Here is a 20,959-nt window from a genome sequence, read left to right on the forward strand (position 1 = left end):
TCTAACCATGTGAATCCATGTCTGGACTACATATATCAGTATGTATGATTTCTAATATGTTCGAACTCCTATTGGCACATTTCTTTAACTTGTTGGTCTGCTTTCCCTTTATACAGTCTACACAAGTCTCAAAATCAGTAAAATCTAGAGTATTTAGTACTCCTTCATTTACTAATCTTTAAATCTTTTAACTCTTTCTATGGAGATATAACCTAATCTCCGGTGCCACAATTTTGAGGAATTCTCATTGATAACACATCTTTTAGTGCTAGTGTGAACATGCATTGAATCATAAGTGGTATTGTTTTATAAATTAATGTAGTAAAGACTATCAGACAATGTTCCATTTCCAACACAATCAGATTTATAAAATAAACTAAAGGATGAATTTGAAAAATTAAAGGAATATTCAAAAGTTACAAGCCTTGAAACTGAAATAATATTTCTTGAAAAACTTGGAACATAAAAGGTCTTTTCTAACTTCAAAACAAATCCACTACTCAAAATTAAATAGCAAGTTCCTATAGTTTCCACATGCGAGCCCATCTTGTTTCCTGATAAGATAATTTGCTCACTTCCCACTGGTTTCTTTAGGTTTTGCAAACCCTGCAAGGAATTCAAAATGTGGATTGTTGATCCGAAATCAATCCACCATGTGTTACTATTGACATTAACCATATTAGATTCATAACAAACAAATGAGGTTGGATTACCTTTGTTCACAAGCCATTTTTAAAATTTGGCGCATTCCTTCTTCATGTGTCCCTTCTTTTTACAGAAGAAACACTTATAATCTTTCTTGATTTCAGCACCAGCTTGGATAGGTATTTTACCTTTCTCTTTCTTGTTGGCTTGAGATTTCCCTTTTCCATGCATTGCCAGCATCACGCTTTCTCCTTGTTCCATCACCAGTCTCCCTTCTTATTGAACACACATAGTCATTAGTTCATTGGTTGACCAGTTATCTTTATGTGTATCGTATGAGATTTTTTTGAAGGGTGCATATTGGTGCGGAAGGGTGTTCAGGATGTAGTGCACCAGGAAAGATTCCGACATTTCAACCTCGAGTTTCTTCAATTGAGCCACAATGTCCCTTATTTGCATGATGTGCTCACGCACACCTTTCACATTAGTGAGCCTTAGGGATGAGAACTTCATGATTATGGTCTTGCTAGTGCCTTGTCTAAAGTGACAAATTGATCATCAATGGCTTTCAGCAAGTCTCGGACATTGTCATGCTGATCAACATAACCACGAATACCAGCAAAAATTCTAGTCTTAATGAATATCATGCTGAGGCGATTAGATCGCTCCCATTGTTCATAAAGCGTGATGTCCGCTGCAGTGCTAGTATCAGTGAGTGCTGGTGGTTCGTCTTTTCTAATAGCATAGTCTATGTCCATCCACCCTAAATAAAAAAAAAAAAAAAAATTCTCTCCTTCTAGACCTTATAGTTATCTCCCTTAAGTTCAGGGATATCATAACGAATATCAGAGAGACTTGCAAGTTCTACAACTGCAAAAATTATATATTACATGCTTATATTAAAACTGAGGCCTAAATAAAATTCTATGGTTTACCAATATAAATCATACTTAAAAATTGAATCTAATGACATAAAAAATTGCTTGTGGGCTAAATTTTTAATTCAAGCAGATTCAATTATTCTTTATGATAGAATTTATCAAATTATTTACTCAATAATCATGTATAAGGTCTATTTTACCGTAGAAAGAAATAGTACTACTAAATAAGTTCTCAGGAAAGATTTTTCTTTCCTAGACAGAACTTCAAGATTCCCAGGAAAGATTGGAGGGGTCACAATGGTCCTGCTTAAAATCCAGTCTCTTAGACAGAACCTCCTTAGATGTACACATTTATACTCCCACAATAAATAGTCCATTAATGATTATAATTTGATATATATTCTTTCGAATATTAAACTTTATGATAAAACTATCAAATTATTAATTCATAATTCTTGTGTGTAAGTTATGAACAATTTGATATTTTATCATAATTAATCATAGAATAAAAATTCCTGTAAAATTTATTATACTAAGTATGATTAATTACAATTAATGTCTAAATATTATTAATGTAAGCCTAATCAATCATAATATATGATTTTTTTATTTAACTAAAGATGTTGTGGCTATTCTTTAATTAATGAAATATCATATTGATCACTAGACATTATACCTTTAATGCATAAGGATTAACTAAATATGAGAATAATTATAAATTGCATAATTTTAACTAAAAATAACATGTTATTATTATGCACAGAAGATTATAATGATTTAAGCATAAACATTGCATAATTAAAACTATAATATTATGCATAACATTTAATATCATGCTTTTAACTATATATATATACTCATCAAAATTGCACGTACTAATTTAGAACATGAATAATCAATTCATGCAAACTAAATATGAGCATAATGATCAATTTTGCACAACAATCATCTAAATTGCACACAATTAAAATAAATAATCTATATGCAAAAAATGAGCAAAATTTATAAACATGCTAAATAAACTACAGGTCCTCCAATTTTTTTTTTTAATTTTTTTTAAACTGATCTAAACGACATGTCGTTTTTCCAAAATGAAAAACGACGTGTCGTTTTTCTCGTACACGGATTCCTGCTTCCTTCCTAAACGATGTGTCGTTTTGGCTGACCACTAAACTACATGTCATTTAGTTCGACCACTAAACTACATGTCGTTTAGTTCTATACAAATCCAGCATCCACTAAACGACATGTCGTTTTGTTCAAAAACAAAACTACATGTCGTTTTGGTTGTCTTCAACCTCTAAAGATGAACAATAATTCTGAAAAATCACTCCGAAAATCACATTTTTTTGACGTCAAAAATTAATATTTTCTTCTCAGAAAACTTAGAAATGTTGTTTTGAATATGATTTTAATGTTGTTTTGAATCAAAAACAAAACTCAATTTCTTCAAAAAATTACGGCTAAAAACAGAGTATTTGATACAAGCATCAAGGCAGAGATAAAACCATGCTCTGATACCAAATGTAAGCTAATAATGATTCTATAATGCAGAATTAAACACTTAATAAGAATCAAAACTGAAAATAAACAAGGAATCGTACCTCCAGCCATTGATGCTTATTCACTCTTTCTCACTGTTTCTCTCTCACATTTTGGCACTTCCAAGCTCTACTCAGTCTATTTAGATGGTGTAAGACTGAAGGGGTTGAGTTGAGTGAGTTTGGGGACCAAACCATACTATTTATAGCCAAAGCTTCCATCAAGCTTTGGTGGCTACGTGTCCCACGTGTTCAGATTATCATGGGCAGTTCTAACGTTCTACAAATGTGATGAAAACTCAGATGTGAACCATTTCAAGAGCTCCTAAAATCAAGGGGAGCTAGAGACTCGTTCCTACGAATGGTCTCCGTGAGAAACGGTCAACAGTTCATTCTTCCATTACTCATTTGATCCTTCCATACCCTCATTCTCAACAACTAAAGTGTTTGCCACTTTCCATAAATTCTTCTCATCATTCCATACACATCTCTTGCCTTAGTTGGCAACTCTAGCCACCCTTCATCTAGTCTCACAAACCCTAGCCAAAACTACCTAGATCCCCACAAGGTAATTCCTACATTTTAGGAATCCTCATCTCATCATTCAAATCTCATCCTATCCCTTCATCTCCATCTTCAACCAACCACTTTCCCAAATTCAAACTTAAATTCCAATCCCAACATTTTAGGAAATCCAATCCCTAAACTCACTCAATTCCTAGAATTACTCAAGTCGATCAAGACCCTCTCCACTTGCCAAAACCGAAACCCTATTTTTCCTTTATAGATTCCTACAAATTAGGAATTCTCCCTCAATCATCTCCATCTTTTCAAATCCTACCAAAGAACCTCATCTGCTTGCCATATTCAATTCCTATCATCTCCAAATCCCTAAACTCTAGGAACAACACTAGACTCATTCAAATACCATCCAACCTCATCCTCTTACCATATCCAAATCCTACCTTCCTCATCTTACCTTAGCCAATCCCTAAAGTCAAGGAGCAATCTATCCTACACTCGAACCCTAATCCATCACTTTCCAATTTCGTAATCCCCCTTAGCCACCACCCAAAACCCTAACTACACTTCACCATACCAACCCTAAGCATCATCCAAGTGACGCCAACATCAAGGGAAACCATCAAGTCGTTCCACATTGCATCAAACGCACCAAATCATCACTTAGATTACCCTACTACTACATCATCATCATCTTCGTCATTTCATCACCCAAACACCAACCCTTTGTGAAAGGTCAAGCAAGTTAGCAAGGTCACTCGGTCATCATCCTCACTAAGGCAAGCTCATGGTCCTTAGTGTTAGGGACAAGACCGGGGTCCCTAACACTTTATCCCAGGGTGCAGTATTTATGAGAATATTAGTCTGACTGATCCATGGTCGGAATAAACCCACCGGGGGGGGGGGGGGGCAATGTTGCTTAAAATTGATATGGCTAAGACATGTGATAGCATTGACTTCCTCCTTCATGTTCTGGTTCCCTTTGGATTTTTAGATTCAGTTTGTGGTTTAATAGGTCAGTGCATCTCTACCCCTTGGTTTTCTATTATTTTAAATGGCATCCCAAAAGGCTTTTTTAAAGGTAGTCAAGGATTGAGGCAAGGTGATCCCCGCTCTCCATACTTATTTCTTATTGTGGAAGAAGTCCTCTCCCGGTTGATCAAACATCAGGTTACTTTGCGGAAAATTCAGCCTTTCTCCATCCAAGGGATTCTCCTGTGATCTTTCATTTATTATATGTGGATGATATTGTCATTTTTTCTAATGGAGGAAAAACTTCTTTGAGAGTTATTATGAAGATTTTACAGGAAAAACTTCTTTGAGAGTTATTATGAAGATTTTACAGGATTATGAAGCTTGGTCGAGTCAGGTTGTGAACAAGGCAAAATCCTCGATAATTTTCTCCAGTAAAATTACTGTGGCTAGACTACGTATGCTTCTACGTCAGACTGGTTTTACTGAAAGTAAATTACCTTTTACTTATTTTGGGGTTCCTATTATTTCTCGGCACTTATTGATGCGTCACTTTGATGATTTAGTTAATAAAATCCGCAGCAGATTAGAGGGTTGGAAAGCTAAATTACTCTCCACGGGTGCTTGTCTTCTCTTACTTAAGCATGTTTTGCAAAGTATTCCGATTCATTACTTATCCATTTTGCCTACCCCACTCACGGTGTTGTAAAAGATTAAGAGGCTTATGAGTACCTTTTTTTAGGAAGTTTGGGAAGGAAAACCAAACAAGAATGGTGTTAATGGGATGCAATATGTAAACCTATTTTGGAAGGGGGTGTGGGTCTTCGAAATCTTAATGAAGTTCAAAGTTCTCTCCATATGAAGCTTGCTTGGAATATTCTCCAAGGTAAATCTCTCTGGTCTCAATTTTTCTTAGCCAAGTATGTGGGCTCGAACCATATCTCACTAGTTGACTCTCTTAGGGGAACTCGGTTTTGGCGTATGATTTTGAAGAGCCTTCCTTTTATGCAAAAAAACTCCTTGTGGAGGGTTAAAAAATGGAAATTTATCTTTTTGGTGAGATAACTGGATTGGTGAGGGCCCTTTGTGTGATCAACAACAAATTACGGATCTCCCTTCTCTCACATTGGCGGAGTGTAAATCTGGGGAAGGATGGATATTGATCTTTTTCAAAGATTGGTTGGCTTGGAAAAACGGATATTTTGATTGAAATTTTGAAAAAATTAAAAAATGTTGAGGATGTTCTTATTTGGGTTCCTAAGGCGGATGGAAGGTTTTCCACTAAAAGTGCCTGGGAGTGTATTCGTGATCAATCACCTAGGCTTCCGTGGATGGATTGGATTTGGAACGGCGTTTCATGTGAAACGGCGTAGTTTTGTTTTATTGAGTGTGGCAAAAAAAATAAAGCAAACGGCGCCATTTGATCTCAACCAAACGGCGTCGTTCTTGGTTAGGATTAACTTATCATTCATCTTCCCCTCTCCCCCCCCCCCCCCACCCGAGTTTCTTCTTTAGCTGCTCTGCGTCATTTCTCTCCATTTCTCCCTCTTCTCCGTTTCTCTTTCTCCAATCTCCTCTCGATGAACACCCACCCAGCCGGCGACAAACCCCCTTCCTCTTTCTCTCATCCTCCGACCGCCTCCCAGTCGGCGACGAACCCCCACGAGTCACGGCTTTCCCTCTCCTCCGCCAGCCCCATAAACCAACCATGAACCGGCCGGCAACCGCCAGGTCGCCCCCCCCCCCCCTTTTACACGGTCGGTTTCGGCTGGTTACCATACCAAAAAACATTATTTCGGCCGGTTTCGGTTTCTTCATAAAACCATACCGACAAGGTCGGTTTTTAGCCCTAGGTTGTGATGCTATTGAGATTGAGATGGATTCAAAATTGATTATTGACTGGATTGGTAATGGAAGGTGTGGTTTGTGGTATCTAGAAGATTACTGGGAGGAAATCATGAGCCTTCTTGGTCAGATGAGTTTCTGAGTTTCACTTGCAGACACATCTATCAAGAGTGCAATGCAGTGGCTGATGTCTTGGCAAAATCTAGAGCTAAAGGAAGTAATTCTACTTACTCGTCTGCTTTGGAACTTTCTCGGTTGGCAAGAGGTTTCTCAAGACTTGACAAGGGTGGTTTGCCATATTTGAGACAAAAGTAAGTGCAGGTTTTTTTACACGGTTTTGTTGGTTTTTTTAAGAATTCTTTCGTTTATTTTTTGTGGGTTTTTTTTTTTTTTTTTTTTTTTTTGCATACTTGGGTTTGGTATTCTTGTAACCTCCAAGTATTTAATTGTTACTACGGTTTTCTTTTGCCATAAGTAAGGGTTTTTTAATAAAATTGGGAGAGAATCATTCATAAACATGTGATCTTCGTCTCTTTGTTAAAAAATAATATATATATATATATATATAAATAATAATAAAAATAAAAATAAAAAAAGCAAGAATTAGGGGAAGGAAGAAGAAGAGAAGTTGGATTGCAATTATCCAAATGAATTATTATTGTAGAGGTCAGGTTTTATGGACTGGGACTGTGGAGAGAATAACATTAAGAAAAATCTAGTTGTAAGTATAATTGTGCACTAATATGTGCACTAATGTAATGTAGTTGGTCAAAAAGTAACTTTTATCGAAAATAGTACTAATTTAAATTTTGAATGTGAAGAAATCAATATTAGTATACAAATTAGTTTTCAAGTTTACTTGTACGTAACAAAACTCGTAACATTAACTGGGGGAGGTGACGGCAACTCGTGGCCAGCACCGGCTAATGCAAACAAAAGTGGCAAAGTTGGAAACACATGGGTATCCTGAGTTCTTTTTTTCCACCTGCACTTTGGATTTGGGTGGGTACGTCAGGTGAAACGTCGGCTTTGCCCTCGTAACAAATTTTTGGTTTTGGAAATCCTTGGACCCAGCCAGCCAAGGCTGGACACGTTGTCAAATGAGCTTTTTAGAAAGAGTTTTGTTATGTATAAGTAAAGTTGTATATTAATTTATATATCAATATTAATTTTTTTTATTTAAAATTTAAATTAACACTATTTTTAATAAAATTTATTTTTTAATCAATTATATTAATACATAGTTATGTTTGTAACTACAGAACGAATGGGGGCCCATACTACTTATCTAGTGACAAGAACTAGAAAAAATACTGGCTTACATATGAAGGAGGGTATTGAAAAATAATCACATATTACATGTAGACAAAGTCTTTAATATATTTATAATAAATGAACAAATCTCTTCTTTTAAACCGATTCTATAAAATAAATTAAATCTATAAATTTCTTCGTATAATAGTCAGTCTAAACAAGGAAAAATCTCCATGGCAACTGCTTGTGGACCCAATGGAATGTGATTGTATTTAACGAACACGAGTCATGATAGGCTACCGCTTAGCAATGATAGCTGCGTTTCGTCTAGTATAATTTTAAACAATTTTGAGTTTGTATTCTAATTGTTTTTTTTATATTTTTTAATATTTTTTATTCATTTTTTTATATTCTTAAATATTTTTAAAAAAATCACAATATCATTAAAAAACACTTCCTTAATTATTAAGTAAAAAAAAATTATCGAGACCCAATCAAGACCCAAATGTCGATAGATCTAGCATTTTTCTTATAGGTTAATAGGTTATGGTCTAATTGTCTTGGAGAGAATATCTTGTGGCATTATTTTTAATTATGTTTACAATATAATTCTATAACTTTTTAAGTTTGTTATTTTTCAATTACTAATTATAATAAGTTAAACAAAAAAAATAGATGAAGTACATTATAAAAAATAATATAATTAAAAAAAAGGTTGATGATTTTTTTTTAAAATAATGAGTAATGTTGTTTATCATTCCAATTCAAGTGTTCCAAATTTTTATATAAATGATCAAATTCATGGTTGAAAATTGAATATAGTGGCTCAACAATTTGGAGAATTATATACACAAGCATTTATATGTTATTAGAAGTGCTGTGAATCGTGTGTTAGGTATCTTTAATGTTTTTACTAAGAAATAAAAATTCTTTATTTGTAAAATAAATTTGAAATTTGAAATCAAATCAAATTTTACTATGTAACAAGTGCTTTACACACTATCCACACCATTGACATGGCAGGTCAGGAATCAATTAACAAGTTCAGGAATTGACATGACCAACATGCCGTTTATTACTCGATTAGTGAAGCATCAAGCTCATGGTTCGAGCCTGCACAAATTGTAGTAAACCAAACAGTAGTATTCATCGAGCCTCCATCACCGAAAAAGTTACAGTGTTTATTGAGCAATTTTCTACCAAGTTAATTGTTGGATTCCGGCCTGCTGTAAAAGCAGGTTGCTTGGGTGTAAGCAGAGGTACATGTTCATTACTTATCATTGAGACCACATCAAGCATGGTAGGTCGATCAGCTGGATTTTCTTGAACGCAAAGTAGCCCGATGTTAATGTATCTCACCAGAGTGGAAGTGGAAGTTGGATACCCTATCGTTGAATCCATCAACTCCAACCTTTGATCATCTCTCCACAACTCCCAAGCCTGTATTCATTTCAAGTCAATGCAAATGTCATTAAAAATTAAGAGTAATTCAGTTTATAACTTACAAAATAGATTCTCTACAATTGCCTGACCAAATTGGATGGTCTGATTCTAGAGATAGATAGCACATCATGTGGGCTCTACAACTTTTAATGAAAGCATTGTAGGACTTTCAAGCAATGTTAACCACACATGCGCATTTAAAATTGTGTCTATCTCTTTCAGCATTGGATCATCCAATACATTTGGACAATTAAAGAGGATTCTAATTTATAAATTATTAATGTAAAGACAGGAAAGACCTAATAGGGTATAAAAGCTACACACATATCTAAGAAGGTTGAGTGACCCGTGTTTATAAAAGCCTGTGTTCTTCTTCCCACTCACAATCTCGAGTAGCAATACTCCAAAGCTAAACACATCAGACTTTATTGAATACAGACCCTCCATGGCATATTCAGGAGACATGTAGCCGCTGGATTCCAAAATTCAGTGCTTAGTAGTTTGCCAAGTAAGTTTAGGTGACACTTGTAAATATGGGATGCATGTGGAATAGATTGCATACTTACAAAGTTCCAACAATCCAATTTGTGTTTGCTTGTATTTCATTATCTCCAACTATTCGAGCCATGCCAAAATCTGATATTTTAGGGTTCATTTCACTATCCAGGAGAATGTTACTGGGTTTCATATCTCTATGTATAATTCTTAATCTTGAATACTGATGAAGATACAGAAGTCCTTGAGCAATCCCTTCAATAATGCGAATGCGTGTCCCCCAATCTAACATTTGTTTCTTAGCTGGATCTGTTTAAATGATGCCACAAAGGAAATCAGCATTCAAGAACCCAGAATTATATCCATGTGTGTGTGTGTGTGTGTGTGAATAATTTTTATACATATGTATGTATATAACAAGCGTCAAGATGACTAAATAAGGACGCACCAAAAAGGTAGAAAACCAAACTTTTATTGGGCATGTACTCGTATATTAGTATTTTCTCATCTCCTTCAATACAGCACCCCAAGAGTTTGACAAGATTTCTATGTTGAAGTTTTGCAATTAGTGTTGTCTCATTTCTAAACTCCTCAAGCCCCTATCCAGATCTTTTTGAAAGCATTTTCACTGCAATTTCCTGCCCCTTAAGTAACTTCCCCTGTGAAAGAGAACCATAAACTCTTTAAACTTCCTTGAAAGTTCACCATATTTTTTTAAGCACATTCATTTAGCAGAATGGAACATACATACCTTGTAGACAGGTCCAAAACCTCCTTCTCCAAGCTTATTTGCAGTTGAGAAATTATCGGTTGCAGCTAATACACTTACATAACTGAATAGCGGTAACTCAACATCCTTCTTTCCTCTTTTCTTATCATTATCTTGGCTGTTTGTTCCATCACCGATTGCATGAATTTCAGTACTAACATCAAACAACATTAGATCATTGCTTGAAGCTGCCGTCTGTCCTGTTTTGCACAGAATGATGCGAGTTTTGTCATTTTAATGGAGAATCAAGTGTTTGCTCTGATAAAATCAATTAAAGAAGTTTTGGAATGGAAAAGTCTTCTTGCAGGCGTGTTGCGGACGAAGTCGCGCACCATCACTGACGTGGCTAAATGAAACGGGGCGTTTTGTCTGGGCGGGAATGAATTTCGTTCTCTTTCCCCAAGACTTCCCATTATCCGAGAAACACTTCTCCTGCCTCTCTCTCTCTCTCTCTCTCTCTCTCTCTCTCTCTCTCTCTCTCCATTCTGTTTGCTAACCCGAGTGTCGCCATTGTCGTCTTTCTCCCCTCCCGGCAGACTTCTCCCCTCCCGGCCGGTTTCCTTTCGGACTTCTCCCCTCCCGGCCGGTTTCCTTTACCCCTCTATTCCCATTTTCCGAGAAGGACTTCTCCCCTCCCGTCCGGTGTGAACGTCCCCCTCTGTTCCCATTCTTCGAGAATACCTTCTCCCCTCCCGTCCAGTGTGAACGTCCCCCTCTGTTCCCATTCTCTGAGAAAGACGTTTCCCCTCCCGGCCGGTTTCATCTCCCTGTTCTCTCCCAGTCACTACTGCCGCGTATATTAGGGTTCCGAACCCTAACCCAAAATAGGAGTGTCGCTGCTTCTTCATCGTGATTTATCGTGCTTGACAGGTTCACTCTCTCTCTCTCTCTCTCTCTCTCTCTCTCTCTCTCTCTCTCTCTCTCTCTCTCTCTCTCTCTCTCTCTCTCTCTCTCTCTCTCTCTCTCTCTCAGAGCAGTAGTTTCATGCTAGTTTAGAAGCTACTCTCTGGTTGCTATATAATCTGTATATAAGCATGTATGTGGGAACTGGTGGACTCTCTGGTTGGTATTAATTTTTGAGGAATGTTCTTCTTTGTGTCGATGTCACGCATCTAGAAGTTGTTCATGGTGTATCTAAGTAACTTGGATCTTAATTAGCTTTAGAAGGATTAACAGCAGGATGTTAATCCCTACGACTTGCTGGATGAATAAACTAATACCATGTATATGGTATCGGGATCTTCCTCAATAGATATGGAACTATTAGTCTTGGTTTTAGTTGATTTTATGAGCTGAGAGGGTGAAGATTTGCTCACTTTTTACCCACTCTGTTTTAGTTTTAATGAAATCGGGATGCAATATTTGGGGGTTTCAAGTTATATTTGGGTTAAGTGTTCATCCTTATCCCCAAAATACTCTAGGCCTTAAAAAGTGAAAATAGAAACCCAAGTCGGTTTTAATCATTTTTTTTTATATGAACTGGTTTAATCATTTTAGGTGTACAGCATGCAGTATATTAAGAAGTACTATAATATATAGTAGCCATTAAGTCATTTTCTTGGCTTGGAAGGAGGACACTGTTTAAGTCTTGAAGGGCCTGTGTCTCACTCTCCATGTGGGAACAAATGTTTTGGACACTTGCTCCTGTTCTTAACCTATGCTTGAAGCCACCCATATCCACTCTGTTTCCAACCAATTGTGTCCCACTAAGCAGGCACGTGATTCCTATTATTGCATGAAATTATTCATGAAACAACCTGATTAGAGTTTGTGTTTAAAGTAGTTCCATTTGTAAACATTTCAGAAAAGTAGTTCCATTTCCATTTTACCCGATGTACAGTTGTTGCCAATGTTTGTTGCATATTTGCATGTCATGCAGATGCGGTTCCTTAATTCATCTGTTTTTTCTGTTAAATCTTGTTGAAAACTCATCTTGGGTGGAAGCGTAAAATCCATCTGCATGGCTATTGCAGAAAAATCTATATGAGAAATGAAGCGAATAAAAACCATAAAGTAGAAAGTGGAGTAGGATTTGTAAGATTTTAGTTTTTTTCCTTCTTGAAAATTTTATTGTTTCATGGGAAGCACAGTGAAATTATCCCAATTTGTATTAAAATAGCCTTGTCAAATCTGGGATAATAACCAATGCTTCTCAAACTGTTTGTTCCTAAGTCGTGGAAATAGAATAACCAATGCCTTTTATATTCTAGTCATAAATATGATTAAATCTATTAAAACCTTTGATCCTTTTTTGCAAATATTGACCTCCACACATATGCAGAAAAGCCCATGTATGATCTTCCTATTGTAATAGAAGTAGTGGGGCAGGACCGTATCTGTTTAATAAATAATGCTAGTTTTCATTAAATAGTTAACTTGTTGTAACTTCATGCATTATCTTGTTTCCAATATAAGTTCACTAATCTGCACAAACACTCCACCTCTCTTCTCTAAAAAAATGAGTCTAAACCCCAACAGACCATAGTGAATGAAAACCAATTTTTTTTAGCAACAGTTTACTCCCACCTCGTATGTGGGAACATGTCTGAACCAGAAAAGGTTGCATCGTCAGCTTCTTCATCTGAACTCACTATTCATACTTTGAGAAACAACCCAGTGTGCACTTGTGGGTCACCTGCTTCACTTAGAACATCAAATACACCAAGGAACCCAGGTCGAGCATTTTTTGGATGTTCAAAGTACAATAAGAAGGTACTTTTATTGTTTATTCAGTTCTCGTCATATTTCTTGTACGCATTTTGGTTTGACTAAATCTTGTGATATTGTTACATTTACAATATGCTACTGGGAATATACAGGGGTTACCCCACTGCGACTATTTCAAATGGGCAGATAGTGATCAGGCAAGCGAAAATGAACTGATGAAAATATTTGGTGAGATGTGTCAGAAGGAAGAAGAGCTTAGGAAAGTGCAGGTAGAGCTTCGAAAATTTGAGGAAGAGGTTCGAAAAAGAGAAGAAGAAGTCCGGAAAAGAGAGGAAGAAGTTCGAACTTGGATGGAAGAGGCTCGAACTTGGATGGAAGAGGTACGAAAAATACATGGCGAAATTGTCAAGCGGGACTCGGGAGTCTGGTGTGAACGTCCACATTTGCGTATTTATTGGGCGATCCCTATATTACTTTATTTATACTTGACTCGATCATAGTGACTTATTGGACAACATCTGATTGTATAACTCTGCCCAATATTGAATCTGGAATTTATTTAGAAGTACTATAAATGTTGCTAGTCATTTTTGAAATTGTGGGACAACACTTTTGGGGAAAAGCTTTTGATTGTATATATTGACAAGTATCGGGTTAGGCTTTGAAATTGAATCCGGCCAGTTTTTATGTTCATGTAGTACTATAAAAATATTTGACTTGTATGAATGTTCCTGGATCCATAGTTGTTTTTATGGAATATGAGTCTTTGATGTTGTGCCTGTTTTGTCTGAAAAAAGCATAAAGGGGAGCTGACTTGTCTATAACATTGGGAGACAATGTACCCATCAAATCTGGAATTGACTTTCAGATAGCATTAATGAAGTGGCTAGTTACTAACGTGTGCAAATTGCTGCCCAGAAAACATTGATTGTGTCATTAAAGGCAAGAACTTCACGAACGTGGCCTACAGCTCCTTGACTTTTCTAATCCTGTATAAGGGAGAGTGCAACTTGTATATATTGTAGCATTCGGCTGGTCAATAAACCAAGCCGTTACTCTCTAACTACAAATACAACCTCAACTTTTCGGCTACAAATACAACAAATACAGCAAACAACCTTAACTGTACAGAATTGACTAAAACCACAAGTCTACACATGCGTTACTCTCTAACTAATACCGTAATTACAAATCTGAAATTGAATATCATATATTATGATCCATCATACAGTGAATACATGCTACTTTCCAAATTTGCTAAAAAAGTAGCAAATCAATACAACAAAACCATATCAGCCCCTCACTTCCAAAAATTCCAACAAAAAATAATGACAACCTGTGCAGCTTTCACCACCCATCAAAAAATAATTACAACACATACGCTTTCACCACCCATCAAAAAATAATTACATCTTCTCAATACCAACCATACAACAAAAACATTTGTACATCTAAAGTTGGGCATTTACAAAGAGTGGTTCCACTAAAATTCTCCCTTTACATAATGACCCTATAACTGTACACCGAGCTGCTCGAATTGAATGTCGTTCAAGCCTACAGCTTCCTAATTTTGTACAAAACTCCCATGAAGCTACCCATTTTCGAACTGAAAGCAAAGCAAACCAAATCAACCATATACAGTCAATAAATAGCATGAATTACGATCAAACTAGATGTATACGCAGGAAATTTGTTAGCTCCTCCATTTGTACCCAATCCCAACATAATCACAGCCATAAAGAAGCCTAGTTTCAGCTCAACATCTTGGCTAATACTCCACCACACCAGCCGGCCATATAAATTATTTAAAAAGTCTCTCACCTTTAAAACCGGGTATACATATTTGCGAATTCTAATCTACTAGATTAACATGCATGTACACACACCCCATTAGAAAGTGATTTATTTTTCCCCAAGCTAAATTAGAAAAAATTTGTTAACTCATCAACATTTAAGATACAAACCACGTCAAGGGACTTATTGCCACGGTTGTGTCCCAGGCGTGCTATCCGGCTGGCTTCCATCCATCTTAAGTTGCATCTGTGAACATAACATAACAGTTAAAAATCTGAAAAAGCTTTTGAGGTAGTCGATGCTACACTTTGATGTATGACATCATTAAAATAGGGGGTTTACACTTTCTTGCGTCTCATTCACTGCAAAGCCTAACTCGGTCACACTCATGTCCAACACTTCGGATGTATAGCTTTGCGGCTAACAATACATAATCAAAATATTAGATAGCACACATCTTTATTTTATATAGAAGAATTAAAACAGCATCTTAAACATAAAGAGTGGGAATTGTCCTGGCATTATAACAGCGTATGTAACCTGAACGAGGTTCAAGTGTTGTGTCCCAACATCTGTTTGCTGAAATAGTGACCTACAAGTGGAGAGGGATTCGCCTTCTATTCCATGCGGCTACAAAGAATCCAATAAAAAATTTAAAAAGTTATTACACAAAAAATCTCGACTACCTAAAATGTTCATAACCAAGGGGGGCAACTATATACCTGTTTTCGTTTTCCTTTCTGACTTTGCTTCTTCGTCGTAGGTTTAACTCTCTCAACCATTGATTTTTTCCTTAAAGATGGAGGTCTGCCTTTTCCCTTAACTACCAGGGGACTCAATACTTTCTTAGAACTCCCACCTTCTATTCCCTCGGCACTTGTAACTGCAACCTTCGAGGGCGGCTTGGCGGTGCAGTATGCTATGTTCATTGCATCTAACTGAACTACCATGTCTTCAGTATACTCATCACATGAAGCAGCATTTGTGGCTACTTCGTAGCATTTCTTGATGATACGGGAATACCTTCTAACTTCAGGCCTCTGATCAACCATGTCATAACTACTTCGTATAAGAGTGTATGTCCTTTTAATGTCTTTCCGCCATCGATCTAGTATATACTTTTCTGGCACTGAACGGACTTTGTTAACTCTCATAATGGCTAATACATGTCTACACAATATGCCTCTCATCTCGAACAACGCACATGAACACTTCACCTCGCACTCCGCCTCATTAAAGTATACCTTGTGGGTCACCTCCTTGATAAAACCATCAACATCTACTTCATCTTCTACACGGTATGTTGCAATTACCCCATCCTTCTGGTGTAGAGTGAAAAGAGTTGCAAGCATCCCTATAACTTCTTTTTGAACTTCTCTAAATTTGTTGCAAGTGTAGATATTCTGAAATATCTTCTCAAGTGGAGAGGGAGAGACAACAGGAATAACCACGTTGAATGATTGGAAGTCCGACGCATTTTCATTCTCAATCTTCTTCCTCAGCGCATTATCGAACTGATCAACAAACTCTTTTAAGTTTGTTTTGGCATGAACATACCCATCAAAAAAAGCATTCATGCTTTCGCTTCGTTGGGTTGTACTCATTCCCGCCCAGAAAACATCTTTCATGAATACTGGAGCCCAACACATACGCTCAGCATATAAGCTCTGCAACCAAACATTCTCTTGCAAGTTGTACTTGGAAATTAACACATCCCAAGAACTCTCAAAGTCCTGTATTGTTTGAGAGTCATACACACAGTTAAGCAACTTAGATTTCAACCCTGTTTTGTATGCACCATGTGCACCTAACTTCTCAGGTAATTTTTTCAATATGTGCCATAAGCAGAACCGGTGTCGGCAATTTGGAAAGACCAGCGCAATTGCATTTTTCATGGCTCTGTCCTGATCCGTGATAATAGCCTTTGGAGCTTCACCATCCATACAGTTCAACCAAGTCTGAAATAACCAAGTAAACGTTTCAGTATCCTCATTAGATATTAAACCTGCCCCCAACAGAATTGACTGGCCATGGTGGTTGACACCAACAAACGGTGCAAACGGCATCCCATATCTGTTTGTCAAATACGTCGTGTCGAACGTGACAACATCACCAAAATATTTGTAGGCTGCCCTACTTCGTGCATCCGCCCAAAATACATTCTTCAATCGTCCATCATCGTCCATATCTATTAATGAAAAGAATCCATCATTCTTATATTGCATCCTGGCAAAATACTCACGGAGGGCTCCAGCACCTCCTTTCCCAAGTCGAAGATGCCGTGCCTTATCTATATAATTCCGACAATCTTTTTCATTGAATGGTAAGTTTTCAAATCCACCCGCTTCTTGAACAAGAGAGGCGAAACTCTTGTTCATTCTAATCCCAGCCTGATCATTTATATCTAACACTCTTTTAACAGATTCGCTCACTTCTCTATTGCAGCGAAAGAATCTTGACTTTTGGGGACTTAAGCCGTGATTATGGTGATTGTACACACTCGACACCTTCAACACCCCTTTTTCTAATGTAGCATTTATCCTAGCCTTACAGTCAGTCTTTGAAGTCGGACGTGGCCTAATGACATTTGACGTACGATTCCGAGCCTTCCCACCACGGGCACAACCCAATGTCACATATCTAAGGCTCCCATCCTCAAGTCTGTGACTCCTTTGTGTCATTACCCCGAAACCACACTGTTGTCCATATCTTTTATAATAACCAAGTAACTCCTCCTCAGAATTAAACACCATATCCAATTTCGGCTCCTCAACGGTATCAGTCCCCTCGGTATGCACAGTATCAACCCCCTCTTTATGAACAGTATCGGCCCCCTCCATATGCACAGTATCGGCCCCCAGGATATGCACAGTATCATCACCATGGGGCGTAGAGGCAGGCATGGCATCTTCACTTTCATCGACATTACTTGAACTTGCGGAGTGTAAATCAATCGGAGGGGTAGGTGATGAATATGTTGGAGGTCTTGGGTTTCCCTGCCGTTTGCACCCAATGAAGCAATTAAATCGATTACAACCATGATAAAAAAATTAGTGCGACGGTTTAATGAGTAAAGTTATCACCTGACTAGTCCATGTAGATGGGTTGGTATCAGGACGATCCAGAAAGGGTGGTGGTAACCACGAATACCCCAATGGTGGATGGTGCCCATGCATATAGTTTGAGAAATCCATCACAAAGGGCGAAATTGGTATCACCTAACATAACCGATGTCAGTGGATTGTGTCAATTGTTCCGGAATTACATGCAAAACCATTAAAAATGAAGCTATGAAAACAAACAAAATAAAGTACATACATTATTATAACAAAAGCCAATCCGGAGATTTAACAAGAACATCACCTGGGTTGGTAGATTGGTTGATGGAATAGCAAGAGGAGGTGTTGACCCGAGTAGATTGAATGGTCTTGGTATCATCTATGGAACAAAACCATTCATTATAATTAACTCAAAGTGAAAAAGCAGTGTTAATCAATGAATACCTGGGTGGGTGGATTTGAGGAAGCATCTGTGGTCGTCGGTGTTATAGGAGATGCATGATCCTTTCCTTTCTCCATCTAATGAAAGATTTACAACATTATAAATCATCTTTTATAAATTACACCAACCTTTATCCTTAGTAACTATTAATAATAAACAAGTTGGTGACATGTGAGCTAGTTTGGTTAATTCTAGCGAATCCTACCTCCACAGAAGTACTATAATGATGTTTCAATAATTAAATCTGAAACATTAATACTCAGATTGTGCATTACTGGAATAATCAAGTTAAGTATGATAGTGTATTAAAAAACCATATATTTTTATTAAACCCATTTATTAAAAATTATACCACAAAGAAATTAGTGGTAGGTATACTATGATTTGATTAAAAAGCCCAATTGTCCTGTGGGCTGTGAATCTCAACAAAAGCATAGATTAATTCTTCCATGCACCCAACTCCCAATTAATAATCCACACATAAGCACATGATTAGCTTTCTCAACTGACCAGATTTAAATGAACTTACACTTAATATTTTCAATACATTGCTAACCAGAATTAATGATCTATATATAGGAAGATGCATGGTGGTAACTCTTGATGACAAGTAAAATCTGAATATAGGTTATATATGTAGTTATATAGTTGTCGGAAATTGAATAATTACATCTAATCACTTTCTTGAGTCAAAAAATCCAATACTTCTTAATTTCTTGCATACTAGATTAAAAATTATATGCACACGGTCACAATCAAATTATACAACTGACCTCCTTAGATGCCTAATATAATAGTTGGTTATGTGTGTATTTTTTAAGCCAATACTTTTCATCCATTTCTACTCTCAATACTAAGCACAAATACTTTTCGTTCCTTTTTTTCCTTTCTTAACTTCTTTTTTTGTGGCAGCCAAGACACTCAATCTGGGAGATTTCAGCTACTTCAAAGCAACAAAAACTAGTATTTCGTTTATCTTCAGCAACAAAAATGGATCATAGCTCCTCCATTGTTTTTTCAAATAAACATAAAAACTATAAATGTCGAAAATATTACCTTTTCGGGAAGCCGGTTTGATCAAGTGAGAGCCAGGATCGAGTTTTTGTCTCTTTTTTTTTTTTTTTTAGGACGGCAGAGGTGGTCCCGGAGGCCGGAGCAGGTGCTCGCGGAGGACGGAGGTGCTGCGTGGTCGTTGGGTATTTCGTGCCAGAGGTGCGGGAGGGAGACGGGAAATCGCAGGGGAGATGTTTTCCCTCTTTTTCCGTCTTTTTTTTTTTTTATAGGACGGCAGAGGTGGTGGCGGAGGCCGGAGCAGGTGGTCGCGCAGGACGGAGGTGCTGCTCGCGGAGGACGGAGGTGCTGCGTGGTCCTTGCGTATTTCGAGCGGGAGATACGGGAGAGGCAGATGCGAAATGGGCAGATTTCGAGTATTTCGAGTTTTCCCTCTTTTTCTGGCTTTTTTTTTTTTTTTTTTTAAAAAAAAAAATTTGACCTGCCACGTCAGCAGGTGGTGCGCAAAATGGTGCGCAATCTGCCTGTACGGAGAAGAACTCTTTTGGAATATGCTGCAGAGACTTGCGGGATTTCTCTTGGAAACTTGGTTCAGAAGATTTAAAGGCATGAAGAATATCTTCACCAATTGACGAGACAATACGTTGAGAAACACTCCTAAGAGCAAGCATATGTCACAGTTTTCTTGTCCTAGATTTTGGTGGAGCAGTTTGTTGTTGCTAGCGATCCACTCACCCATAAACAAAAAATAAAAAATTGGAACTTTTTAAGGATTTGTATGTAATGTTAGAACTTACCTTTGTGTTTGAGCTTTCTCTTGATTGAGAAACAAACGTATAGGCATAAGATTAGCCCTGTTGCAGCTACCAGCACAGCTACAATCACCCACACTTTCCATTTGGTTCCTGATTATGATGATAAGAATGACCATTAGCTCTGTCAGAACAGAATTACATCTGGATTCAGTAAGAAGATAATGTAAACTTAAGTAGGTTTCCTCTTTTTCATCCTATCTTTGGTACTAATTTGACGCTCATCAGCTGATAGTCTGAGATATATATCTTGTCCAACCTTTCCACCATCCGAGGGTCGTTGCATGTTCAAAAGGGGCTAGGCCGAGTCTATACCGAAAGCGCTCCACACGTTAACTCCCTTTACGCTCCCTCCAAGGGCTGCGTAAAAGATAAGAGGCATTGGGACCAGGCAAGCAAAAGCTAAAGGCCTAGGCCTGGAGACAGACAGATCTAAGGTAACGGGGGCGTGACATTCCTAACGCCATCCCACACAAGCACGTAATGATAGCATCACGTCGTCGAAAGACAAGCGTGTCTACTGGCAGAGGTCACTGTGAAGTGACCTGTCCCCGATAGTATGCAGTGTGCACGACACAACCACTTGCCACTAACAAAAGCACGCTGAAAGCACCCGCGCCCACCAACCCGCCTTTGTGGACTCAATAAAGAACGTCATTGTATTGAACACGAACGCGCTAGTAATAACGTTGTGGAGACGGCATAAATTAGGTCGGTGCCTAATTGTCTTGGAACAAAATATCTTATGACATTATTTTTAATTATTATAATTCTATAACTTTTTAAGTTTTTTATTTTTCAATTACT

The 20,959-nt window shown here is 37.4% G+C and overlaps 1 protein-coding gene, 1 long non-coding RNA gene and 1 pseudogene across 4 annotated transcripts; all 3 read right to left on the minus strand.

Moving 5' to 3' along the window:
* Positions 1–469: 469 nt before the first annotated feature.
* On the minus strand, positions 470–3,231 carry LOC122314035. Of its 2 annotated transcripts, none has more exons than XR_006243576.1 (3): positions 3,131–3,231; positions 714–917; positions 470–606 (listed from the first exon to the last, which is right to left on the minus strand). It is a non-coding gene; the product is annotated as an uncharacterized LOC122314035 (long non-coding RNA). The 2 variants fall into 2 exon arrangements; XR_006243575.1 differs by having other exon boundaries at positions 714–920; positions 3,131–3,225.
* Positions 3,232–8,703: 5,472 nt separating this feature from the next.
* Positions 8,704–20,530, minus strand: LOC122314025 (annotated as a pseudogene).
* Positions 14,218–20,131, minus strand: LOC122314017 (protein FAR1-RELATED SEQUENCE 5-like). Of its 2 annotated transcripts, XM_043129392.1 has the most exons (9): positions 19,386–20,131; positions 18,332–18,406; positions 18,192–18,266; positions 17,912–18,046; positions 15,551–17,824; positions 15,369–15,458; positions 15,171–15,248; positions 14,999–15,074; positions 14,219–14,640 (listed from the first exon to the last, which is right to left on the minus strand). In XM_043129392.1, exons 2-8 carry the CDS (start codon positions 18,404–18,406, stop codon positions 15,012–15,014), a joined length of 2,790 nt encoding a protein of 929 aa, XP_042985326.1. In that variant the 5' UTR covers positions 19,386–20,131; the 3' UTR covers positions 14,219–14,640; positions 14,999–15,011. The 2 variants fall into 2 exon arrangements, with proteins under 2 accessions (XP_042985325.1, XP_042985326.1); XM_043129391.1 differs by having other exon boundaries at positions 14,218–15,074.
* Positions 20,531–20,959: the final 429 nt, after the last annotated feature.

The sequence above is a fragment of the Carya illinoinensis genome, chromosome 6, assembly GCF_018687715.1.
Source record: "Carya illinoinensis cultivar Pawnee chromosome 6, C.illinoinensisPawnee_v1, whole genome shotgun sequence".
Taxonomy (NCBI): Eukaryota; Viridiplantae; Streptophyta; class Magnoliopsida; order Fagales; family Juglandaceae; genus Carya; species Carya illinoinensis.